The sequence below is a fragment of the Sinocyclocheilus grahami genome, unplaced genomic scaffold (assembly GCF_001515645.1).
Source record: "Sinocyclocheilus grahami isolate Dianchi unplaced genomic scaffold, SAMN03320097.WGS_v1.1 scaffold766.1, whole genome shotgun sequence".
NCBI classification, from domain to species: Eukaryota; Metazoa; Chordata; class Actinopteri; order Cypriniformes; family Cyprinidae; genus Sinocyclocheilus; species Sinocyclocheilus grahami.
This window is the reverse complement of record NW_015505945.1, coordinates 39,036-64,521: the sequence shown is the minus strand read 5'-3', so window position 1 is coordinate 64,521 and position 25,486 is coordinate 39,036. Positions and strand designations below refer to the sequence as shown.

The following is a 25,486-nucleotide window of genomic DNA, read 5'->3' as shown; positions in this document are numbered from 1 at the left end:
AATGTATACAATCAATTCATCCAATACCTCTAGTGATAATCTTTTACATGGATTATAAAAAATTTATAATTTTAACATTTCCTTTTTTTCCCAATACTTCTATTATTATAAATTCCAACTCCTTTCCTTTCCCTAAAACCTTATATTGTATTCCTTGTTTTACAAATATTATACACCCTCCCCCAGTATCTTCCTCTCTATCCCTGCGTATACTATCTTAACCTTTAATACTAAAATCTAAAACTGGTTTAAGCCAGGTTTCCTGAATGCATATGATTTCTGGTTTCTTTTTAAACCCTTTTATAAAACCTTTAAACTCTTGACCATTTGCTAACAAGCTTCTTGCATTCCATTGTACAATATTCAAGTTGTCTTATCACCTGCATCTCCCGACTTCCCATCAACTTCCAGCCTTTTATTGATATTTTCCCAAGATATGTTGTCTATACCCAAAAAAGTTTCAGCTCCCTTCACAATTATTTTAATTTTCTCTGTTTTGTGTCTGACTTGGTCCGTACAATTAATTACATAAGCAATAAACAAAATCAGCCTATCCACTGTCAGATTTGTGCTGCTTTCCACTGCTTGATCAACCTCTTGTCTCGAGATGTCCTTATCTTTGTCAGTATCATCACTTCTCCTTTGCTCTTGGACCTTCTTCACTGCCTCTGCATAACTTATGTTGTTTACCACTTTCACTTGTTCAATTTCCACAGCTCTCTTCCTTACATTACATCCACTGTATGTTACCCTATGTCGCCACCCGCAATTACAGCACTTGTCTTGTACCTTCTCTTCACAATTTTCAATTTTATGATCCCCTCCACACTTAGGGCATTTTCGTTTTCCTTTGCACACCGCTGGCATATGTCCATATCTCTGATATCTAAAACAGCGGAGTGGGGGAGGAATATATGGCCTCACTGCATAGCTCATATATCCAATTTTGACTCTTTCTGGAAGCACTGAATCCTGAAACTCCAAAAGAACTGATAAACTATCAACCCTTTCCCCATTCATTGTTTTTTTCAACCTTTTTATTGTACTCACTTCACCTCCAGAAATACTTTGTTTGAGCCTTTCTAGATCTTCTTCGATTGGAATGCCTGTTATCACTCCCTGTTTCATTCGTCTCTCACCCAACATCTTCCTTTCATTCACTTTTTTCTTGCAAACATTATCAATTTTTAGTGCTTTGTTTTTTTGTTCTTCTGTTTTACATATTACTAACAGGCTTCCATCTCTCAAAATCTTAGCCGTATCCACTTCTTTGTTGTTTTTAAGCACAATTGTAATATTTGTTTTTATAATAATGTTGTCACAGACCTAACACAAAATCCTTACCATAATATAATATATGGCATTATTGAAAACTAAGTCTATTATTCCATTGTGTTAATTCTATGATGTGTTAATGCATATTTAATGTACTTACACATTCAAATTAATAAGTCAAATATCCAAGACACAGATTGTGTATGCATTCAATTTTATTGAAGAAGGAAGATATCAACTGGCAGCGTTTTACCACCTCAAAATGTACATCAAAATCGAAACACTTAATCAGGATACAAAAATACACATCTCAGTGACCTCCATATTGTAATAAATAGTTAACCATGCATCTACGATAAAAAGGCACAGAAAACAGTCACTTAGTAGTCATAAAAATTACCTACTACTTACCAAAATCATCCAGATATCAATACAAGTGACTACCATAACATTATATCCCAATAGTGAAAACACATACACATCAGTTGTTTAACCTTAATAAATATGCAAGTATTGTAAATATACCTATACATGTAGTCTTAAAAATGAAACTGTGCCATTGTGAACACAATGTAAACAAATGAAACTCGCATCACGCTTCTCTTACTTGATTTAATCATGTCAAAGATGTTACCTTGCTCTACAAATTCCTCAAATTAATTTGTTTTTGAAAAACCAGGCAGTTTACAGCTTTACGTTCGCCATAAGCCGAAGCCCATCGTCACTCATAGTCCAATGAAAAACACTCATGTGTTGGCTTGAGAACTGAACTGAGGTTCATGTGATCATGTGCACATGTGTTTAGTGTGGCAATGAGAGGAAGACTGCACTTGTGTGATTTGAGTCTGTTGTGAACAAATGACCTATACAGAGGCACCATATACAAGGTCGATCTGCTATAGCTGTCAAAAAGAGATCATGTTAAGGCCAATTAAACCGGGCTTCGGGGAGCTTTGTAGTGTTCTGGAAATGATCTTGTGTCTTTGGTAATGATTCTAGCTAGTTGGGGTAATTACCTTTTATAATGCGGTCACTCAAAAATGCATATCTGATAAGCATATATCAGTACATTCAGTTGTGTTTCGGAATGCGTGGACGTATGTGCACATAGGTTTTGATTTTATATAACCACAAACAGAACTGTTGCTATAAATGGCCCATTTGATTGTCGGATCAAATGTTTATCAGATTACAGTTTTTTAATTTTTCTGTCACCTATGAATAAGCCCAGATGCATTGATTTTAGAGAAAATATCTGTGAATGGGTTTTAAAAAGGGGCAGAGGTTTTCGCGGAGTTCTGCTGGCGCAGATTTCATGTGGGCCTGCCGATGGATTAAACAGCTAACCTGAAATGCCTACAGGCAGATGCTGAAACCTCAGCAGATGCTCACTAATGAGAGAAGACGGGAAGTGAGATACATTTAGTTGCCAATTAAACCGCAATGGACAAATTGCTGATAAAAGCAGGCCGCACTGTTGTGTCTTTATTATGGACGCCAGTGATTCTCATCTGCTAGAATGCCATTAACTGTATAATTGTGTGTAGTTAGGATAGAAATATAAAAAGGCTTATCAACTTTTAAAAGAGAGGAGAAATTGTTTTCCTCATCTTTCAATTTGTACGTCCAGCATTATGCGTCCAATCAAACTGGAGGGTATTAAGTTCATCTTTCATTTGGTGGAGGCTAGACATAATGTCAATATGGACAAGGCCAAACTACATTAAATACGGGTTCACTTACAACAAGAATAAACATGGTTTGTGCAGACCATAATGTGTTTTATGTGGTGAATTATTGGCTGCCGAGAGCATTTAGAAACCAAACACACAAGCTATAAAAAGTGTAAATCACACTTGTACTGTTTGCGCATTCACAATATTGTCAATGTTCTATGCAGTTCATGATAATATTAATGACTTTTAAAGACATTTTCTTATTCCTTTGTGTACAATAAACTATTCGGCCCTGCGTTTGGCGCCATGTGACGCTGAAGGCGAAATCCGGATCCTGGAGCAAAACCAGTTGTAATCTATAATTGATTAATGAATGCTGTCGTGAATTAAGTCTAATTTTTAGTCCCATCATTTGATAAGAATGCCTAAACTCTCACCAAACTCTTCAAATGTGTATTTTTCTTTTTAAAAACATCCTGCTCGGTTCCACCTAACAGACCAAAGCCAGTCCTCCAGGGACTCCATATTTGTTTGAATTCTCAGTTCAGGTAAATTGTGGGTAGAATAGCATTTCTTGTTTGGGAACACCACATCTTTTTCGACACTACTCTCTTTCGCTCTGTATGTATATCAAGTACTACTATGATGTTATCGAACACCCTCTAGAGGAACATTATAATATAACATCAACAAAAATCCACTGTTATGAGTCCCAGGTGCACTGATGGTCGGGTTGGCTTATGTAGAACTACGTGTAGCTCCGAGCTCGGAATGTTCCATTTTACTGAAAAAATAGAGGCACAACAGTTTTATAGTCGCTGTGAGGAAACATCCAGCCGTCTAGCAAATTATCCTGGAAGCACGGTTAGACAGGATCAACAATTTGCTTATGGAAGATTTATGAATTTTGGCGAGAACATGGCCTGATTTGTCTGACCCAAAGTACGCCTTAATCCAAAACTGATTAAATGTGTGAAGTTTATCTTTTTAGTTTTCCATGGAAAAACCTCACATAATAAAGCTTCATAGAGAAGAACTGTATCAAAATAAATACAATATTGCACCTTCCATAGAGTACAACTGCACTTAACGTGTAAAGGCGATTACTTAACAGAATAATTCACAAAGGTGTTATGGTGCTCTATACACAAATAAATGTGTCATCTGATAATATCATGTAAGCGTTCTATTATACAAAGGCTTTACTCATAACTGGAGTTAACAGTTTAGACTTATATACAGTGCATATATTAACAAACAAACAATATCTTATACCCTGTAATGCCACCAACCAAATGTAGATGATCCTATCAAACTTGCACTGGGTTCCTGAACTCAGTAAATATCAACTATGTAATGTTGCAGGTCAACTGCAATTTCTTATTCAAAACAATAGAAGTCCTATTTCAACTAATGTATAATAATACGTTTTAAGCTACAAAGAGACGCCTTGTTCATGTTTTTCTGAACTACTTCAGATTTGACCATTTGCGGGGAAAACTAAACTTGAAATGTTTTAAAGAACATAAACCAGGGGACATTCGCTTTGGTACTTATTTCACCGACTTACCTAACGTCCTACTGTAAGATTAAAACATTTCTTACCAATAAAGTTCATCTGACAATAAATATGGCACATGACACTGCTTTGACACAAGGTTTCCATGCAGACAGATAAATAGAAATAAATCAGCAGTCTACTTAGACCAAAGGGATGCTTCAGTAGTAACAAATGGCATTATACTAAATTCATATAAAACTTGTTCAAGTGTAAATTTGTACAATAAAAAACAAGACGCAGATCATGCAGTAAAACAGCTATCCAAATATAGCAAGCATACCATGCATCAGTATGTCACTGGCGAAGAAAACCCCCTTTGACCTTTCCTAGACTGCACCGCCGCACTACTATGATTGCGATACTCCAGCAGTCTTTTTCCCGTCTCCTTAAAATGTAAACAGTGCTGTCAAAAGCAGAATATTGCTGACACATCACATCGCCCTCCTATTGTTGCCATCTACCGCAAGGCAAAGAGCCAGTGAGCTACTCAGAGGCCATGTGCTCCTCTCCTCTCGGTTTGGAAGTCCTGTTCTGCTACTTGATTTGGAATCTGTAATAGAGGCCAGAGGTCACGTGCACGATGAGAATTGCATACCTGATTGTGCCGTCGATGCGATAAGGGAGGAATGGCTTTACTATGGGTCTAAAAGTCTTGGGACACAATCCTTGTCGTTTTGGCACCAGCACTTGCTCGAAAACAAACATCCCTAGCTTTTCTACAAGCTATTCTTACAGAGATCCACGACAGCAAAGCACTTCCCACTCCGGAGCTCCCTCTGCAACTCCTCTTCTCTCACGAACGGAATGTGTGTTGATGTCTCTCACAGGTCCACCATCGAACTCTTGGCCAAGTCCTTAGTGCCCTGGAGAATTCTCTTCATATGACCCACCTTCGAGATCCCCAGATCCTAGAGGAATCAGACAAACAGAAGTGCACTCAGAATGAGGCGTTACGTATAAAAGTTACGTATAAATCGTTGCATTTTTTTTTACTTGTTGCATTTAACTACTTTTGGATTCTTTCTTTTATTTTGCGGAATAAAACAAATTTTTATTGCACTATTGATATCATAAACCGACTAAGCTGCAGTTTAACCCAAGTTTAAACCGAGTTTTTCAAAGCACAGTTTCAAAACAATAAGATTTTGGTAACACTTTATTATAGTGTCTTTGCTACACACAGATACTTAGTACAGTAATAACAGTAATAACAGTAATAACAGCAACTTCTGCATAATTACAAGCAACCAATCCTAAACCACCTTACCCTAACCCTAAAGCTATAGTAAGTCCAGGTTTTAATTAATATTACTCAGCACTGATTTGTTTAACTACATTGTAACAGGGATACCTTAAAATAAAGTTCAAGGTCAAATGTCATTAAAAAAATTTAAACAAATATTAAAATAGAATTTAAATATTTTATGTTCCAAGCGATATCATTTGATTGCAGAAAATGTTGTGTCTGTCATTATTACCATTTTTTTTTGTGCTTTTTTTGTGTAACGAAAAGTGTTCGTTGACAAGCTTTTTTCCCATGCATTACCGCCACCTATCTCTCAAGTAGACCACTGACACTCCTAATTGAGATTGTAGATAGAGTGTCAATGGTCCACTTGAGAGATAGGTGGCGGTAATGCACTTATAAGTCTGCGATCCGCCATAAAGCACGAAGAAGAAGACGCCTCACGCCCCGGCTGTTGAGAACGCGCTCAGGAGGACGTGCCGCCGCTCAGGAGAGTTCGAACAGTTCGGACATTGCGTGAATCAGAGGTAAAAAACTATATAAATACTGTTCAGTTTCTTGCACATCTTTTACACATCAGTGTATCGTCACGAGCCACAGGGTTTAATTTGGTTTTGTTTGTGTATGTTTTTTTGACTCTCAAAGCCGTGATTCCCATTCACCTCCATTATATGACTGACAGACTGCAACGGTTTGTGTTAAAAATCTCCGTTTGTGTTCTACTGAAGAAACAAAGTCACCTACATCTTGGATGCCCTGGGGGTAAGCAGATAAACAAAAAAAATCATTTTTGGGTGAACTATCCCTTTAATGATCATTTTCAAACAAAAATACTCGCATTTCTTAAAGGGTAATGACAAATTTCATTCATTACAATGTCAGTAGTATATGTAAATTAATAATGTGTACTATTTCTCCGTGTTACACTCGCACTGAGGTATTCCATTTATTTGTTAGCAAAAGGATGAATTATGTAAAACGCCTCATTTTGCATCATCTGCTGGACTTCTGATAGATCTGGGCCTTTTGTGAAAAGTATAGGCTAGATCGGTTTTCCAGGTGTCTCCCCAAAGTATAATGAAACCATCTAAGTCGTAGGTTTGAGATAAGGCCACAGAAAAAGTGACATCTAGTGGCAGTCAGGCTAATCTAAACGAGGCATTAGACAGATACAGATTCATTATGTTAAAGTAAGTTTCCATTTAAACTATTTATGTACTATATTTGCTATTCATTTAATTATATATCGCCATTATATTGGTCGTCGTCTACTCTGCTCTCTAGATATTTCTATCAGCATCAGCCATTACAACACCAATATCAGTTGATCAATAGTTAACGAAACACAATAACCCAGGTTAACCTCGGGTTAAAACAATGCAGCTGATCCAGTGACAGCAAATGTCACAATACCGCTGAATTTGAGCTTGACTGGTTTACAGCTGAAACACTCAGATCTATTTATGTCCCAATTAAGTTTTCAAAAAATGTTTGAGGACATCCCTAGAGACAGAATAAGGTTAGACCAGCTAAATGGCAGGGATGTTTGAAATGGGGGGACAAAACAGAGGCGTAAAATGGCACAGTCCAAGGTTCACTAGTGCTTGTGATAAGTGTGACCAGAGCACCTCACACATAGACATCCAGCACTACACAACACTGAGCTGCTTTCACCAACACTTTATGTAATTATTCACTGGGAGGTGTGACTCATGAGGATTTATAATATATTTATTGAACGTATTATGACATATTTATTTCTGCATCAAGTGCACATGAAAGCACCGAGTTTCTGGTGAGGACGTTTATAGTGCTCTATCACTGTGCTAAATTGTATAATATATTGGACCATTCAAGTGATAATCCTAGACAGATTTATCGTTTGAAATAGCTCAACTATACAGCTATAACCGGTAAACCATTGTAAATGAGGCCCTGTTTACATCTCATAATTGCATCTCAGGACTCAAACTTCATGTGGAGAAAAGTACATGACAGCATTGCATTTGTAGTGTAATTATATTATATTATTAGGTCTCAATTGGTTTTGCTGGCGTTTTCTCCTCTCTTAAAAAGTTGATATTTTCCTATAATAACAATGCATTTTAATATGATTTTTTAAATTTGCATTTCAGACCAGACCTGTGACTGTTTGTGTCAGGAGACACCAGTTGAGAACGACTGTCAAATGCAGTGACACAAATAATGAGTTTAGTGAATAAATCATGTGAAACACATCTGAAGTTAATATAATACAGTTTCTCAACGAAAATAATGCATACAGCTTGAAACGTCAGAATTATGGCAAAAATGTGCCAACATTTCAGTACTTGTTTTTCCTTTATACCGCCTTGTCAACATGCAGAAACACTGTGACATAATTAGTGACACTGTTTAGCAAAAGTTTGGAGTCAGTAAGACATTTTATTAAGAAATTAATATATTTATTCAGCAAGGGTGCCATTGACAGTAAATACATATATGATGATTTCTGATTCAAATAAAACAACCCTGATAAAAGTACCACGGTTTCCACAAAATATTACAGTGTTTTCAACACTGATAATAATAATAAATGTTTCTTAAGCAGCATATTAGAATGATTTCTGAAGGGTCATGTGACACTGAAGATTGGAGAAATGATGCTGAAAATTCAGCTTTGAAATCACAGGAATAAATTACATTTCAAAATATATTCAAATATAAAACAGTTATTTAAAATTATGTAGTAATGTTTCACAATATTACTGTTTTTATTGTGTTTTTTTTTTGTTGGATCAAATAAACGCAGACTTGGTGAGCAGAAGAGACTTCTTTTAAAAAAACATTTTAAAAATCTTACAGACCCCAAACTTTTGAACGGTATTGTAAGTAGTCAAGAAATTCGAGATCTTCCCCTTACGATCACTTCTGATGAGATCACCTGAAACGGATGTTCATACCAAGTGTAAACAGGGCCTGATTTGTTCAAAGCATTCCCCGAATCACACACACACATAAACATGTTGACTGTACTCATGAGCTACACAAACAGAGGCATGTCAGTGTGGAGCTGCCCATCACACCACCGCATCTTCAGAGCCCCGCTAGCGTCTTTCAAGCCTAGCCCACTTAAAATAACCCTACGTGCATCAGGCGGTTAGTTGTGGAAGTATTCGGAGACCCGAAGGACACTTGCACAGAGGAAGCCAAGCAGAGCAGTGCAGCACATAATAGCAAACAGGGTGACAGGTAAAATGACAGAGAGAGAGAGAGAGTCAAAGAGCGAGATGGACAGAGAAAGAGCGTTTCGGTTGATCTGAGGGACATCGTGAGGCACAGAAAGGGGTTGTGTGTATACCTTGAGGTCTCTCCTCTCCAGGTGCAGGAGCTCGGAGCCGCGGATGTCGTGGCGGATGAAGGTCTCTTTGTATTCTCCCAAGCTGAGCTGCTCCAGCCAGGCGGCCACCTCCTCAGTGCCCCACCTCTGAACTACACAAGTACAGAGCGAGAAGCCCCCTTCAGTGTCCAACCCCCGTACACTCACAGGACACAAGCAAACAGGGTCAGGCCGAGAGGAGGAACAAGTCAAAAACAACCACAAAAGGAAAAGGGGACCAAAATCAAATCAAACAGGAAAAAGAAGACACAGAGAAAAGTGGCGGCAGCAGCTGGCAAAGAGGGGGTTAAACAGGTTCGATTTGGTCACTGGCACACCCAGAGGCGTTTCTGGCATGCAGGTTATCACAGTGGCACGTCCACCATCATCCCATTAAGAGCAGACACAGAGACAGAGAGGAGGAGGAGGAGGGAACGGGAGGCTGAAGCCTGTGCGACCTAACGCTCCTGTGCTCGGATCGTCCGCTGGCAGGAAGAAAATACACTGCGCTCTGTTGTTGTTGATGGCATGTTAAATCCCCGTAGCAGACGGACACGTTAAAGCCTACGTTCAATTTAAGAGTGTGGACGCGTGCAGATTTGCCCTGGATAACTACGCCTGAAAATGTCAAAGAATATGATGGATTATATTTTGTAAACAAGTAGAGAGTCTACTTTGATTACCTTGCAATCCTTTTTGGAAAGAATGTACCAAGTATGCACTATCCTCAGAAATCTGGTCTGTTTCAACAAGGAGTAAAGGTGATGTGTGTAATTTATTTATTTTTAAATTTGTTTTATGTGCAGACAACTCCAGAAAGAATTAGTCGCTCAAGGTTAGTGCCATTAAATCTGCACTAATAAATAATCTGCACTAATATATTTGTATTATTGTTATTACTATTATTTATAATTAATTAGTTAATTAATTGCTAATAATAATAATAATAATAATCATTTGAAATTACTTTTTTCACCAGCTAATATGAAATCAAGGAAAACACTAAAAACACATAAAAATTATTTTATGCAAAAATTACTATTATTAAGAATAATATGAATGTGTAAAATACACATTAATAATAATAATAATAATAATAATGTTTAAAATATACAGTACATTTTTTTTTTTATTATTCATTCAATAATACATTTTTGCCAATATTTGGAGGATAAAAATATATTTGAGTTTTTTTACCATTATGAAAAAAAAAAGAAAATGTTACCTGGACCACAAAACCAGTCATAAGGGACAATTTTTGGAAATTGAGATTTATACATCATCTGAAAGCTGAATAAATAAGCTTTCCATTGATGTATGACAATATTTGGCCGAGATACAACTATTTGAAAATCAAAATTCTGAGAAAATCCCCTTTAAAGTTGTCCAAATGAAGTTCTTTGCTATGCATATTACTAATCAAAAATTAGGTTTTGATATATTTACGATAGGAACTTTACTAAATATCTTCATGGAACATGATCTTTACTTAATATCCTAATGATCTTTGGCATAAAAGTAAAATCGATCATTTTGACCCATACAATCTATTGTTGGCTATTGCTACAAATATACCTGTGCAACTTAAGACTGGTTTTGTGGTCCAGGGTCACAAATGATCTTGGGCATGTGTCAGTCCGACAGTCTCTGCCGTATAAACCAGACTTCATGAAGAAAGTCTGGCTACAAAAGACTGTTATAAACACTGTGGCACTTTCCAAACATAGTTCCGTTTGTTTGAGTGGCTCAATATGTCAATGTCTGCTTCAACTGGACTATGGGTTTGGCGGGAGTCTGGGTGGAAGGAGTGTTTGGGACACCTGTTTGGAAAACAATCCTTATTTCACACATTTCTGTCCACTCACTGCTGCCTGTGACAGGAATTACACACTTCACCTTTAAGCGTTACATGTGTAGCACATGTGCAGTATGACATGTTTGGGTTTGTGTTGTTCCCCTTCTGCGCGGTACACCTTGTTTTGTGCCTGCTGTTCATGTGTAGACACATGGACTGTTTCTGACTCACAGGACAACACCATGACCAGAGGAGTGTAGGGGTGCTCATGGATGGTTGGGTTGGACTGAGGACCACTGGACATGAACAGAGAGTCCTCTCAGAAGAGGATGTACAGCATGTATGGCACTCTCTATCATCATGTCACTGACTCCATGGGCCATCACTTCCTTTAACAGTCCCCACATTGTCAGCAATCACGAACCATTATTGTTTGAAAAAAATAAAAATAAAAAACAAGTTCAGTCTCAGTGTCCTGCTTTTGCATCTTTTCCAATCAAAACAGCAAAATGTGACACTACAACACTTTTACATGACTATGAATGCAACAAAGCGTGAGGCATCCATGATTTTAGTGTCCATCTCTTGTGAGGATATTCAAGTATATGTGGACACACACACACACACACACATACACACACACACTTACCTGACTGTGGGCTGGACTTCTTTGGGGCTTTCTCTTTCTTGAACTTTGGCACTATGCGAAACATGCCACTCCGACTGTTTCTTTTTCCGTACTCAAGCGAATTATCCTGTCTCACACAAAATGACCTGTCAGTCTCAGAGGCAAAGAACTGAAAAACACATGTACATTACTGTTGAAAAGTTTAGGGTCAGAAAGATTTTTTTATGTAAATTTAATGTGATTTTTTTTAATATTGAAAAAAAAAAAATAATAATAAAATCTCACAAGAGCTGAATTTATTTGAACAAAAATCCAGTAAAAACAGTGATATTGTGTACAAATATTTTTAATATTTAAAATAACAGTTTTCTACTTGAATATAGTTTAAATGTAATTTATTTCTGTGATCAAAGCTGAATTTTCAGCATCATTACTCCAGTCTTCAGTGTCACATGATCTTTCAGAAATTATTCTAATATGCTGATTTGCTCGATATATTTGTGAAAACCGTGATACACAATTTATTTATTTATTTTTAGTATTTTCTAATAAATAGAAAGTTCAAACAGAACAGCATTTATTTCAAATAGAAATCTTTTGTAACATTATGAATGGCTTACTGACCCCCTACTGGCATTATTTTGTTATCTTTTAGATATACTATTGTAGATTTTATTGATATTTTCAATTAGTTCAATTAGTGTTTTTTGTATTTTTTTTAATAGGTCTATATAATAATTTTTATTTCAGTTTTAGTTATTTTAGTATATTAAGTTAAACTAAATAAAAATGAGAAATGTCTCCTTGGCTATTAGTTTTTTAATATATTTTATTTTATTAACGTTTATTTTATTTAAGTAACAAAAATTATTTTTAATGGTTTTCGTTTCAGTTAACTCTATTAACTCTGCCCCATACATCTGAATGGTAGTTTATGTATACATATTAGAGTAGTTGACATTTTGGAAAGTAGATATTTTCAAAACAACAAAAGATTTTCTTTACAAAAGAAGATATTAGAAAGAACGTCAAGAGTTCGAACATCATTGACTTTCACTGTATGGTAAAAACTATGTTCCATTGTGTTTCACAGAAGAGAAAAAAAGGTTACACAGGTTTGTAATGAAACGAGGGTGAATAAATGATGCCACAATGTCCATTTTTTAAAACTATCCCTGTAGGGAACAAGCTTAGGTAGATGGCTAAATAATATGGTTTCTCTGTATACATCTAGGCACATTCCGTTTGCTGCTCACCTCCTCGTCATTGGGCTGTAAGATGTGGTAGAGCCAGGGGATCTCAGCCAGCTTGCCCAGTTCAACCTCAACGCTCTGCAGGGCACTGGACAGCAGCTCTTCATGCGGAGGGTCCAGTTGCTACAGAAATAAACTCAAAGACTGAGTCAATGATGACAGAGAGCTCTTTCAGAGCCATCACTGCTCACAAGATAAGCTGGCATCTCACTCCATTTCATGGCTTTGTGTTGGTCTAACTGGTGACATTGGTGAGCAAGTGATGTAATGCTAAATTCCTCCAAATCTGTTCTGCTGAAGAAACAAACTCAAACTCAGATCTACATCTTTGATGGGCTGAGGGTGAGTACATGAATTCATTTCTGGGTGAACTATTCCTTTAAGAATAAGCTTTGTATCAGATGCTTCTCGGCTGCAGTCTATCAGTCGTATAATGCATGGCAATGGTAACAAAATATATGAGAGTAAAAAAAACATGCACAGACAAATCCAAATTAAACCCTGCGGCTCGTGACGACACAATGATGTCCTAAGACACGAAATGATCAGTTTGTGCCAGAAACCGAACAGAATTTATATATATTTTTTTACCTCTAATACACCACTATGTCCAACTGTCTTTGGGCGTGCGCACGTCATCCGGTATGTGAGGTGTATACACGCTCTGGCGTAGTTACCGTTAATGGGTGTGTTGATATCCAGCCGACGAGCAATCAACCATAACTTCAGGCGAGCAGGCTCAGAAGTTGGGAATTCGTGGAAAGTCACCACTCCCGAATGAGTTCGCGTGAGAGAACGTAATCTTTTAGTTTTAAGTCGGTTTGAACAATCCGGATAAGCGCAAGTAAGTACCATTTTGATTAGCCGTCCACCTACATCTTGGATGCCCTGGGGGTAAGCAGATAAACATCAAATTTTCATTTTTGGGTGAACTATCCCTTTTAAAGGCACTAAATCAACTCACCAATGGCACTCGTCCTACTAGCAGCGACTCAGTCTCATTGTGCAGGGCCTTCACGGTGCTGGCCACCTCAATGGCAGTGTTTCTTGTCAGGCTCTGAGGAGAACAGATGAATCGGACGTGATGATTTACTCATAACTATGTGACTTATTTGAACTATGAGGACCACAGAGCAGTAAACACACCATCTATTTTCTCAAAAGAGCCACAGATTTTCATACAAAACTATCATTAGCTCTGAGGTTGATTAAGCAATTATATGTGCTTTGGGGAAAAAAAATCAGTACAGTAGTATGAACTCTTTCACACCAAACCCAAATTATAATTGTGTGATGGTGTCATAGATTTATTTGGAGACAAAGTCGATTTTTGTAGTTGTATGGAGGCCGATCAACTCCTTCAGAGAATGATGAAAATTCATAAAACATCGGTGGCACTGGTGTGAACAGTCCTTGAGTGCTGGCATTGCTCACCTCGGGGAACTTGGGGTGTGTTTTGTTGATGGCGTGTGAGGAGGCGTTGACGGCGTGGGCCAGCTCCTGCTCGAGGAGTTGGTAGTTTTTGGCAGCCTCACAGATCCTGGTGATGAGATCCTCTGCAGCTCGAGCGCACATCTGGATGAGCGTGGCCTCCTCTTCTGTGGCCAGATCCACAGAGTGCTGAGGATACAGGGGCGGCCTCAGCGGAGGCTTGTCGTATTTCAGTTTATCCTCCCAAGACTTCAGCGTGTTTTCAAATGCCTTTAATGAAAAAGACTCATTTAAATGACAGTGAGTGTAGTTTAGCAAGGATATACACATTGACACTTCAAAACCATCTCACTAAGACAGATAATCGAGGGGCAACTGATATTTACGTATATGCATTTTATGTAAGCAGTCTTCTATACTGTTATAAAAATCTCATTGATTTATATAACAAGCAGAATTTCATCTTACTTTTTGACCATATAAATATCAACATCTGCACCAAATTGTATATTTTGCCTCAGGTTGGGTCTCTGAATAAAACTGAGGTGCTATTTATATCAAATATGATATATTCAAAAACATATATGCAAACATTACTGTTCAAAAGTTTGGGGTCAATAAGAATTAAAAAAAAATAATAATTAATACTTTTATTCATCAAGGGCATATACATCGATCAAAAGTGACAAGTGAAGATGTTTATAATGTTTTAAGATAAAGATTTCTGTTTTAAATAAATGCCGTTCTTTTGAAATTTTGATTCATCAAAGACTCTCAGAAAGTATATTACAGTTTCCACCAAAATATTAAACAGCACAGCTGTTTTCAACAATTATGAATCTTTGAAATAATTATTTTAAATGTAATATTTCACAATATTACTGTTTTACTGTATATTTGATCAAATTACTGCAGTCTTAGTGAGCAGAAGTGACTTCCTTCAACAACATTTAAAAAATCTTACCGATCCCAAACTTTTGAACGCAAGTGTTAATGAAGCCACTTTGGATGAAATATTCCTCAGTGGTCACCAACCTTTTTAAGCCCAAGATCCCTGACCTCGGCCTCTATGAAAGACATGATCTATTGAAGAATTGATAGAAAAAGACAGCTCAGATCGTACTTCCAATTTGAGGCCTTTTATTTAGTATTTTAATTAGTGATGCACCGATCATGATTTTTTTTATGGCCGATTCAGATTCTTTTTTTTCTTTCTCTTTTTTTTTTAACAAGCCAATTCCTATACTGGTTGCCGATTATTTTTATTGTTTATTTGCTCTATAACAAGCAAACAAGCCTTAAACAAAAATAGCTGTAGCCATTTGAAATCAGAGGAAACCACTGCATTTTAATCACGATCCAAACAAAGATGCAAAAACAGAACGGTTTGACTTTATCATTGTGAAATTATGCTACATAAAAACATATCCGCACGAAAACAAAAAAAGCAGACAGGCTGCATGAAAATGCAAATTCACTCTCTGACAGCAGGTGGCGCTTATGGAACAGCAGCGATATGCCGTTTTCTTGGTTATCGCTGTAAACAAAGCAGCGCTGCTTATAAATAGAGTGGGGGAACTATGATGTGAGAATCCGGAAGTGTAATTCGCTGTGGGTTTCTTCGAGATTTTCATAAATTGAAAAACCCCATTATAAAACGCCATAGGAAAATCTCAAAGAAACCCGCGGCAAATTACTTTTCCGGATTCTGACGTTATAGCTCCCCCACTCTATCCACCTTTTTCTTCAAAGTGGAGCTAAGCCTATGGGCGAGACTTCCGGTTCATTAGCCGCTATAGGTAAGTAACGAGAAGAATAACAACATGCAATAAACGGTAAAACTGTTTGCACTACAAACCAGTGTGTTCATAATTAAGATAATACATTAAAATAATATGGTAAGACACACAAATTTCCAATATCAAGCAGCGAAACGAACTGTTTTAGTTGTACAGCTAAAAATAGCTAGATGGGGATTAGACCGGAAGCCAGACCCATAGAGTAAAAAAAATGAAGAAAAAGGTGGATACAGAGGTAAGAGGAAGAAAATTCCATTGCCATCGAAACATTTCTAAAGACAGTCAGTTCCTTTCAGTGATACATTCATATAACTCCTCACCCCCAATTCAGTATTTATATTTTCTTCCCATATTTTGCGCATCCTGAACAGTGATCTTGCTCTGTCTGTTACAGTATTTTCTCCTCTTTGTGTCCGTCTTTAGCGTCTCTGGCCTCTGTTAACTCAGGCATGATGTATTCTTTATCACTGTCCCAGAAGCTCCCAAAAATAACAGAAAATATTTACAAAAAAATACAGTACAAAGACTTTTGTACTTATTTTTCTGTTATTTTCGGACATCTACTGGGACAGTGATAAAGACCTACCAGATCGACGGGTTGCCGACCATTGCTTTAACTGTTCTGTTCCACTGTTTTATGGTAATATTGTGGAAATAAATTCCCCAGAAACACTCACCCTGTCTCTTGTCAGCATCTGGGCCCGGTTCTTGTGCTGAATCTTGATGACTCCAGGAGGTTGAATCCAGGCTTCTCCATCCACCTGGACCGGCACTCCTTCATCTCCCAGGATGGTGATCTTCACCGTGCGACACTGGGAGGGGTGAGGAGAGGTTACTCACTCTATCCCCATAATTAACATCCTTTACAGATCTGTGTCATTCGTGTGAGGTGTGTTTACCTGTGCAATACGGTGATGCTGCAGTTTGATCACCCTCGAGACAGCCATCTGCATACTACCAAACACAGCGACCACTTCCAAAATTTTGTCATCGAATGAAGGGGCACAAAATATCTGCATGAAAAGACAAAAAAAACAATAATCATGAAAATAGCTCATCACCACTAGGTGGCTCCGTACAGGCTCACACTCAAGATTCTTAATGAAGAAAAAAAAACTATTTCTCCTAAAAAACTATTAACCCTATAAAGCCTATCATATTTGATACACACATTTCTAAGGCCTATTATCAACACGATCAAAATTTTGTCTCCTGTCTCTTGTACACAGTCTACTACATGCTCTCTGTCATCTGCTTGATAGTTTAAACTTTTTTAGCAAGTAAAAGGCATTTTATTATAGTTGTAAAAATGTTCCCTTTCAGGTTATGGTACATGTGTGTTTTGCTGTGAAATATTTACTGACTTTTATAATAAGAGTAACATTTATAAGTAATATTTCAAGATGAATACTTACTCAACTGAAGCAACTTTACTTGATTATCCATATATAATTTTTTAGAAAAATCATGTTAAAATGTGAGTATCGAACAGGCTATGATACATCAGGCTTTTGAAGAGCGTTTATTTGTATCTCTCTCTCTGCATTATATTTTAGTTTTGCCTCCAAAATAAAAACTACAGAGCTTTGACCACAAAATTGAGTTTTAAATATAACCTTACTAAGACATATTATTGGGAGATACAGAGTGACAACTGATATTTATATGCATTTTACAGTATGTCAGTAGTCTGCTATACTGTTATGAAGCTTTCATCGATTAACATTACAAGCTATCAACATTTCATTTTACTTTTTGGCCATATAAATAACAACATCTGCATCAAATTTCAAATTTTTGCTCAGTTTGTGCCTCTGAATGAAATGTGTTTTTCCATCTCAGGTGTGAGGTCCATAATTCTTACTATATCGTTCTATATGAGTCATAAAAGCCTGATTTAAGATTTTGTCTAAAGGTTCAATAAACTATTCCATTAAAAAAATATATACATTTTCAGACTATTATTTCATATGTCAGGCTTTTTAGGGTTAAATAGTCTTCTATTTCTAAAAAAAAGAAAAAAAGAAGAAGATAAAAACACTTTTTTGAACTGAGTCCTCGAATGTCCTGTCCTAGATCACAGGCATCTAAGCGTTCTGCACTCTGCCTTTCTTTAACCAGACCTTGTAGCACTCAAACCGTGTCCGGAGGTAACCTCATTCTGAACAAGGCCATGTGAGCTAAAACAAACCAGCTGCCAAAAGGCCACTTGTTGCGAACAAAGACCCGTGTCACTCTGGGTTCAAAAGGTTTTGTCCAGAGCCAGCTGCACGTTAAACAACAGGAGACAACACAGGGTCTGCTCATCCTCTTAATTAAACAACTCTACATACATAATTTCTTCTCTACATGGTGTCATATTTCAACTCTTCAGTCAGGCGGGAAATGCTGTTTGATGAGAACAAACCCTCATGACCTCCAGCACCATGACTTACGTCATCCTCTTTGGTGCCGCCCCAGAAGTTGGTTCCCCCGGCGTAGCTGGGGATGTTCAGCACAGCGATTCCCTGGAGACTGGGGAGTGGGATGTACTGCCCGTCACACTGCAGAATCAATCACACAGAGATCCTCTGCAGCTCGAGCGCACATCTGGATGAGCGTGGCCTCCTCTTCTGTGGCCAGATCCACAGAGTGCTGAGGATACAGGGGCGGCCTCAGCGGAGGCTTGTCGTATTTCAGTTTATCCTCCCAAGACTTCAGCGTGTTTTCAAATGCCTTTAATGAAAAAGACTCATTTAAATGACAGTGAGTGTAGTTTAGCAAGGATATACACATTGACACTTCAAAACCATCTCACTAAGACAGATAATCGAGGGGCAACTGATATTTACGTATATGCATTTTATGTAAGCAGTCTTCTATACTGTTATAAAAATCTCATTGATTTATATAACAAGCAGAATTTCATCTTACTTTTTGACCATATAAATATCAACATCTGCACCAAATTGTATATTTTGCCTCAGGTTGGGTCTCTGAATAAAACTGAGGTGCTATTTATATCAAATATGATATATTCAAAAACATATATGCAAACATTACTGTTCAAAAGTTTGGGGTCAATAAGAATTAAAAAAAAATAATAATTAATACTTTTATTCATCAAGGGCATATACATCGATCAAAAGTGACAAGTGAAGATGTTTATAATGTTTTAAGATAAAGATTTCTGTTTTAAATAAATGCCGTTCTTTTGAAATTTTGATTCATCAAAGACTCTCAGAAAGTATATTACAGTTTCCACCAAAATATTAAACAGCACAGCTGTTTTCAACAATTATGAATCTTTGAAATAATTATTTTAAATGTAATATTTCACAATATTACTGTTTTACTGTATATTTGATCAAATTACTGCAGTCTTAGTGAGCAGAAGTGACTTCCTTCAACAACATTTAAAAAATCTTACCGATCCCAAACTTTTGAACGCAAGTGTTAATGAAGCCACTTTGGATGAAATATTCCTCAGTGGTCACCAACCTTTTTAAGCCCAAGATCCCTGACCTCGGCCTCTATGAAAGACATGATCTATTGAAGAATTGATAGAAAAAGACAGCTCAGATCGTACTTCCAATTTGAGGCCTTTTATTTAGTATTTTAATTAGTGATGCACCGATCATGATTTTTTTTATGGCCGATTCAGATTCTTTTTTTTCTTTCTCTTTTTTTTTTAACAAGCCAATTCCTATACTGGTTGCCGATTATTTTTATTGTTTATTTGCTCTATAACAAGCAAACAAGCCTTAAACAAAAATAGCTGTAGCCATTTGAAATCAGAGGAAACCACTGCATTTTAATCACGATCCAAACAAAGATGCAAAAACAGAACGGTTTGACTTTATCATTGTGAAATTATGCTACATAAAAACATATCCGCACGAAAACAAAAAAAGCAGACAGGCTGCATGAAAATGCAAATTCACTCTCTGACAGCAGGTGGCGCTTATGGAACAGCAGCGATATGCCGTTTTCTTGGTTATCGCTGTAAACAAAGCAGCGCTGCTTATAAATAGAGTGGGGGAACTATGATGTGAGAATCCGGAAGTGTAATTCGCTGTGGGTTTCTTCGAGATTTTCATAAATTGAAAAACCCCATTATAAAACGCCATAGGAAAATCTCAAAGAAACCCGCGGCAAATTACTTTTCCGGATTCTGACGTTATAGCTCCCCCACTCTATCCACCTTTTTCTTCAAAGTGGAGCTAAGCCTATGGGCGAGACTTCCGGTTCATTAGCCGCTATAGGTAAGTAACGAGAAGAATAACAACATGCAATAAACGGTAAAACTGTTTGCACTACAAACCAGTGTGTTCATAATTAAGATAATACATTAAAATAATATGGTAAGACACACAAATTTCCAATATCAAGCAGCGAAACGAACTGTTTTAGTTGTACAGCTAAAAATAGCTAGATGGGGATTAGACCGGAAGCCAGACCCATAGAGTAAAAAAAATGAAGAAAAAGGTGGATACAGAGGTAAGAGGAAGAAAATTCCATTGCCATCGAAACATTTCTAAAGACAGTCAGTTCCTTTCAGTGATACATTCATATAACTCCTCACCCCCAATTCAGTATTTATATTTTCTTCCCATATTTTGCGCATCCTGAACAGTGATCTTGCTCTGTCTGTTACAGTATTTTCTCCTCTTTGTGTCCGTCTTTAGCGTCTCTGGCCTCTGTTAACTCAGGCATGATGTATTCTTTATCACTGTCCCAGAAGCTCCCAAAAATAACAGAAAATATTTACAAAAAAATACAGTACAAAGACTTTTGTACTTATTTTTCTGTTATTTTCGGACATCTACTGGGACAGTGATAAAGACCTACCAGATCGACGGGTTGCCGACCATTGCTTTAACTGTTCTGTTCCACTGTTTTATGGTAATATTGTGGAAATAAATTCCCCAGAAACACTCACCCTGTCTCTTGTCAGCATCTGGGCCCGGTTCTTGTGCTGAATCTTGATGACTCCAGGAGGTTGAATCCAGGCTTCTCCATCCACCTGGACCGGCACTCCTTCATCTCCCAGGATGGTGATCTTCACCGTGCGACACTGGGAGGGGTGAGGAGAGGTTACTCACTCTATCCCCATAATTAACATCCTTTACAGATCTGTGTCATTCGTGTGAGGTGTGTTTACCTGTGCAATACGGTGATGCTGCAGTTTGATCACCCTCGAGACAGCCATCTGCATACTACCAAACACAGCGACCACTTCCAAAATTTTGTCATCGAATGAAGGGGCACAAAATATCTGCATGAAAAGACAAAAAAAACAATAATCATGAAAATAGCTCATCACCACTAGGTGGCTCCGTACAGGCTCACACTCAAGATTCTTAATGAAGAAAAAAAAACTATTTCTCCTAAAAAACTATTAACCCTATAAAGCCTATCATATTTGATACACACATTTCTAAGGCCTATTATCAACACGATCAAAATTTTGTCTCCTGTCTCTTGTACACAGTCTACTACATGCTCTCTGTCATCTGCTTGATAGTTTAAACTTTTTTAGCAAGTAAAAGGCATTTTATTATAGTTGTAAAAATGTTCCCTTTCAGGTTATGGTACATGTGTGTTTTGCTGTGAAATATTTACTGACTTTTATAATAAGAGTAACATTTATAAGTAATATTTCAAGATGAATACTTACTCAACTGAAGCAACTTTACTTGATTATCCATATATAATTTTTTAGAAAAATCATGTTAAAATGTGAGTATCGAACAGGCTATGATACATCAGGCTTTTGAAGAGCGTTTATTTGTATCTCTCTCTCTGCATTATATTTTAGTTTTGCCTCCAAAATAAAAACTACAGAGCTTTGACCACAAAATTGAGTTTTAAATATAACCTTACTAAGACATATTATTGGGAGATACAGAGTGACAACTGATATTTATATGCATTTTACAGTATGTCAGTAGTCTGCTATACTGTTATGAAGCTTTCATCGATTAACATTACAAGCTATCAACATTTCATTTTACTTTTTGGCCATATAAATAACAACATCTGCATCAAATTTCACATTTTTGCTCAGTTTGTGCCTCTGAATGAAATGTGTTTTTCCATCTCAGGTGTGAGGTCCATAATTCTTACTATATCATTCTATATGAGTCATAAAAGCCTGATTTAAGATTTTGTCTAAAGGTTCAATAAACTATTCCATTAAAAAAATATATACATTTTCAGACTATTATTTCATATGTCAGGCTTTTTAGGGTTAAATAGTCTTCTATTTCTAAAAAAAAGAAAAAAAGAAGAAGATAAAAACACTTTTTTGAACTGAGTCCTCGAATGTCCTGTCCTAGATCACAGGCATCTAAGCGTTCTGCACTCTGCCTTTCTTTAACCAGACCTTGTAGCACTCAAACCGTGTCCGGAGGTAACCTCATTCTGAACAAGGCCATGTGAGCTAAAACAAACCAGCTGCCAAAAGGCCACTTGTTGCGAACAAAGACCCGTGTCACTCTGGGTTCAAAAGGTTTTGTCCAGAGCCAGCTGCACGTTAAACAACAGGAGACAACACAGGGTCTGCTCATCCTCTTAATTAAACAACTCTACATACATAATTTCTTCTCTACATGGTGTCATATTTCAACTCTTCAGTCAGGCGGGAAATGCTGTTTGATGAGAACAAACCCTCATGACCTCCAGCACCATGACTTACGTCATCCTCTTTGGTGCCGCCCCAGAAGTTGGTTCCCCCGGCGTAGCTGGGGATGTTCAGCACAGCGATTCCCTGGAGACTGGGGAGTGGGATGTACTGCCCGTCACACTGCAGAATCAATCACACAACCATGAGGAGCCCTGAACATGGAACTGGGACAGCGGTCGATGGCCAATGCAACCGTTTGACCCACAAGTGCTTCAAATTCTACTCGAGAAGACATTCACTTCCAGCATTAAAGCAGTAGATAATCATTTGTTGGTTGTTCAGGCTTGACAACATTTGGCACCTTCCACAAATACAGTATCAGCTGGTTATTTTTTTTAAAGTACAAATCAAGGTACAAATTCATTCGTATATATATATATATATATATATATATATATATATATATATATATATATATATATATATATATACTGTATATGAGTGTGTGAGTGTGTGGTGCGATATTCAAGTGATATCAGAACTCAAGCCATTTCACCATTTGTTTCACTCCGTTTGAGATATTTACCACAGCTGGTGTCATGGCGGATGCCCAAATCCACATTAATTTTATAATCCAGGGCACCAGCGGGCATCCAGCGTTCATCAACCTGCTGAGAGCAGCCTCCAGATTTTCTGGAATTTGCTGCTGGCTCTGATGTCTCTATAGTGATTAAACATAATATATAGTTTGTTTTGGGTAAATCTAATTGGCAGTCTGTTGTCTCATTAATCTATTATTTGTTCCAGAGCAAAAAGTTTTGGCAAAGGGCAAAATCTCATCATGCTATATTCTATGTAACTTTAATGCTGTATATCAGAGCGCTGCCTTTGTACTTTTGACTGAATTGCTTGATGGCTGTTGTTATTGTTTATTAAATAGTATTATTCAATAAATAATATTTTATATAAATAATAGTAGTATGTAATTATAATATTTAGTACTTGGAAATGGTGAGTGTGTTCATGATGGTGATTAGTTACATTGTTCCGCCATTAGATGCTGACAAGAGACTGTTTTTATGAGTGAGTCAGCAGTAAAGACTTTTATATTGAAAGAGACTGAAACAGGGATGTAAACAAGGAAGGTATTTTTACTCTCAACAACACCGTAGCTGCATCCCAATTCGTAAGTTACAGCCTACGAAGGATGGGTCCTTCGAAGGAATCCGGCCGACATGGCCTTCGAAGGACGCTTCGAGTCCATCCTTCGCAGGATTTCCTGATTGCACCACCAGCAGTTCTTGATCGCCGCTCTGTCACATAACAACGGTGCGAGAAGAGAGCTGCCATTCTGAGCCTGAATTGTTAGTTTTTGAGTTTTAATAACTAAATTACACTTTAAATGTAAGTATTGGGTTTCGACTTGGGATATTGTAATGATATGAAAAAATATATATATAATAATATATATATATATATATAAAGCGGTTAAATGTTGACATATCTTACCAAAATGCGATTTTATGTAGTTTATTCTATTATTGATTATGTACATAAATGGACCATGGTGAACATATTTAAATAGGTTTTCAACCCTGTTTAGTTTTATGCAGTTGAAAATAAAAAGTCCACTTACAAACGTTACTGCCGCTCGTCAATGGCAGATGTCACAGTTGCTAGGCAATAAGAACATTCCTCCGTAGGCTAGACCGGTCCGAGTCCTTTCAAAAGCTGTAATTAGCAACTATTTGTTAATATTCTAGCAATAAACTTTGTTCATTTCATTTGCAAATAACAAAGTGGTTGAGTGTAACTAAATGCATTCTTTAAGTATTCGCATATGAGAAGTACTGAGTTTTTTTTCCTCACAGGAGAGCAACACTACAAAAACATGGTCTTTTACAATATGATGCACTGTTGTACATTAAACTGCCCAACATTATATAAGGTATTTTAAATGTAACAACCTTGAACATATACAGAAGTAAAATGCAACATACACAGTAGTGCAGCAGTAATATTAATGCCAGACCATCATATCATACCTTTATTTTTACTCTTCATACATTAAGTACATTACAGTATGCAAGATAATACTTTTACTTAAGGTTTTAAATGCATGCAGTTTTTCCTCAATGCACTATTAGTAGTTACTGAAAGTACTTTACTAAAGTAACTCAATATTTCTTCCACCAATTACGTCATAGCTCTACACAATTAGTCCTTTCCTTCTTTCCCTAAATCAGACCAGATATATATATACTGTATATGAGTGTGTGTTTGTGTTTGTTTTTTTATTAATTTCTTTTTTATTTATCTAAATGTTATGCATATTTAACGTTTAATGCTTTATTAAATCCCAAATTGTGGTATTAGGGTTACCTAAAAAAATATAAATGTGACCCTGGACCACAAAACCAGTCATAAGGGTCAATTTTTCAAAATTGAGATTTATACATCATCTGAAAGCTGAATAAATAAGCTTTTCATTGATGTATGGTTTGTTACAATATTTGGTCAAGATATAATTATTAGAAAATCTGTAATCTGAGGGTGCAAAAAAATCTAAATATTGAGAAAATCCCCTTTAAAGTTGTTCAAATGAAGTCCTTAGCAATGCATATTACTAATCAAAAATTCAGTTTTGATATATTTACGGTAAGGAAATTTACTAAATATCTTCATGGAACATGATCTTTACTTAATATCCTAATGATTTTTGGCATAAAAGAAAAATCCCATAGACCATACAATGTATTTTTGGCTATTTCTACAAATATACCCCAGCGACTTAAGACTGGTTTTGTGGTCCAGGGTCACAAATATAAAAAAAACAGCTCACATAATATATATATAT

The 25,486-nt window shown here is 36.8% G+C and overlaps 1 protein-coding gene across 1 annotated transcript in view; it reads right to left on the bottom strand.

Annotated features, from left to right (window-relative positions):
• Window positions 1–2,477: 2,477 nt before the first annotated feature.
• LOC107561307 (diacylglycerol kinase eta-like) overlaps window positions 2,478–25,486 on the bottom strand; it is a 54,988-nt gene continuing 31,979 nt past the window's right edge. The window contains exons 16-27 of the mRNA XM_016245727.1: window positions 22,702–22,809; window positions 21,166–21,279; window positions 20,944–21,078; window positions 18,458–18,565; window positions 16,922–17,035; window positions 16,700–16,834; window positions 14,227–14,493; window positions 13,757–13,849; window positions 12,796–12,915; window positions 11,561–11,666; window positions 9,099–9,229; window positions 2,478–5,420 (exon numbers count right to left, since the gene is read on the bottom strand). Of these exons, the coding sequence (XP_016101213.1) occupies window positions 5,334–5,420; window positions 9,099–9,229; window positions 11,561–11,666; window positions 12,796–12,915; window positions 13,757–13,849; window positions 14,227–14,493; window positions 16,700–16,834; window positions 16,922–17,035; window positions 18,458–18,565; window positions 20,944–21,078; window positions 21,166–21,279; window positions 22,702–22,809 (1,518 nt within the window). The 3' untranslated portion in view covers window positions 2,478–5,333. The remainder of the gene's footprint in view (window positions 5,421–9,098; window positions 9,230–11,560; window positions 11,667–12,795; window positions 12,916–13,756; window positions 13,850–14,226; window positions 14,494–16,699; window positions 16,835–16,921; window positions 17,036–18,457; window positions 18,566–20,943; window positions 21,079–21,165; window positions 21,280–22,701; window positions 22,810–25,486) is intronic.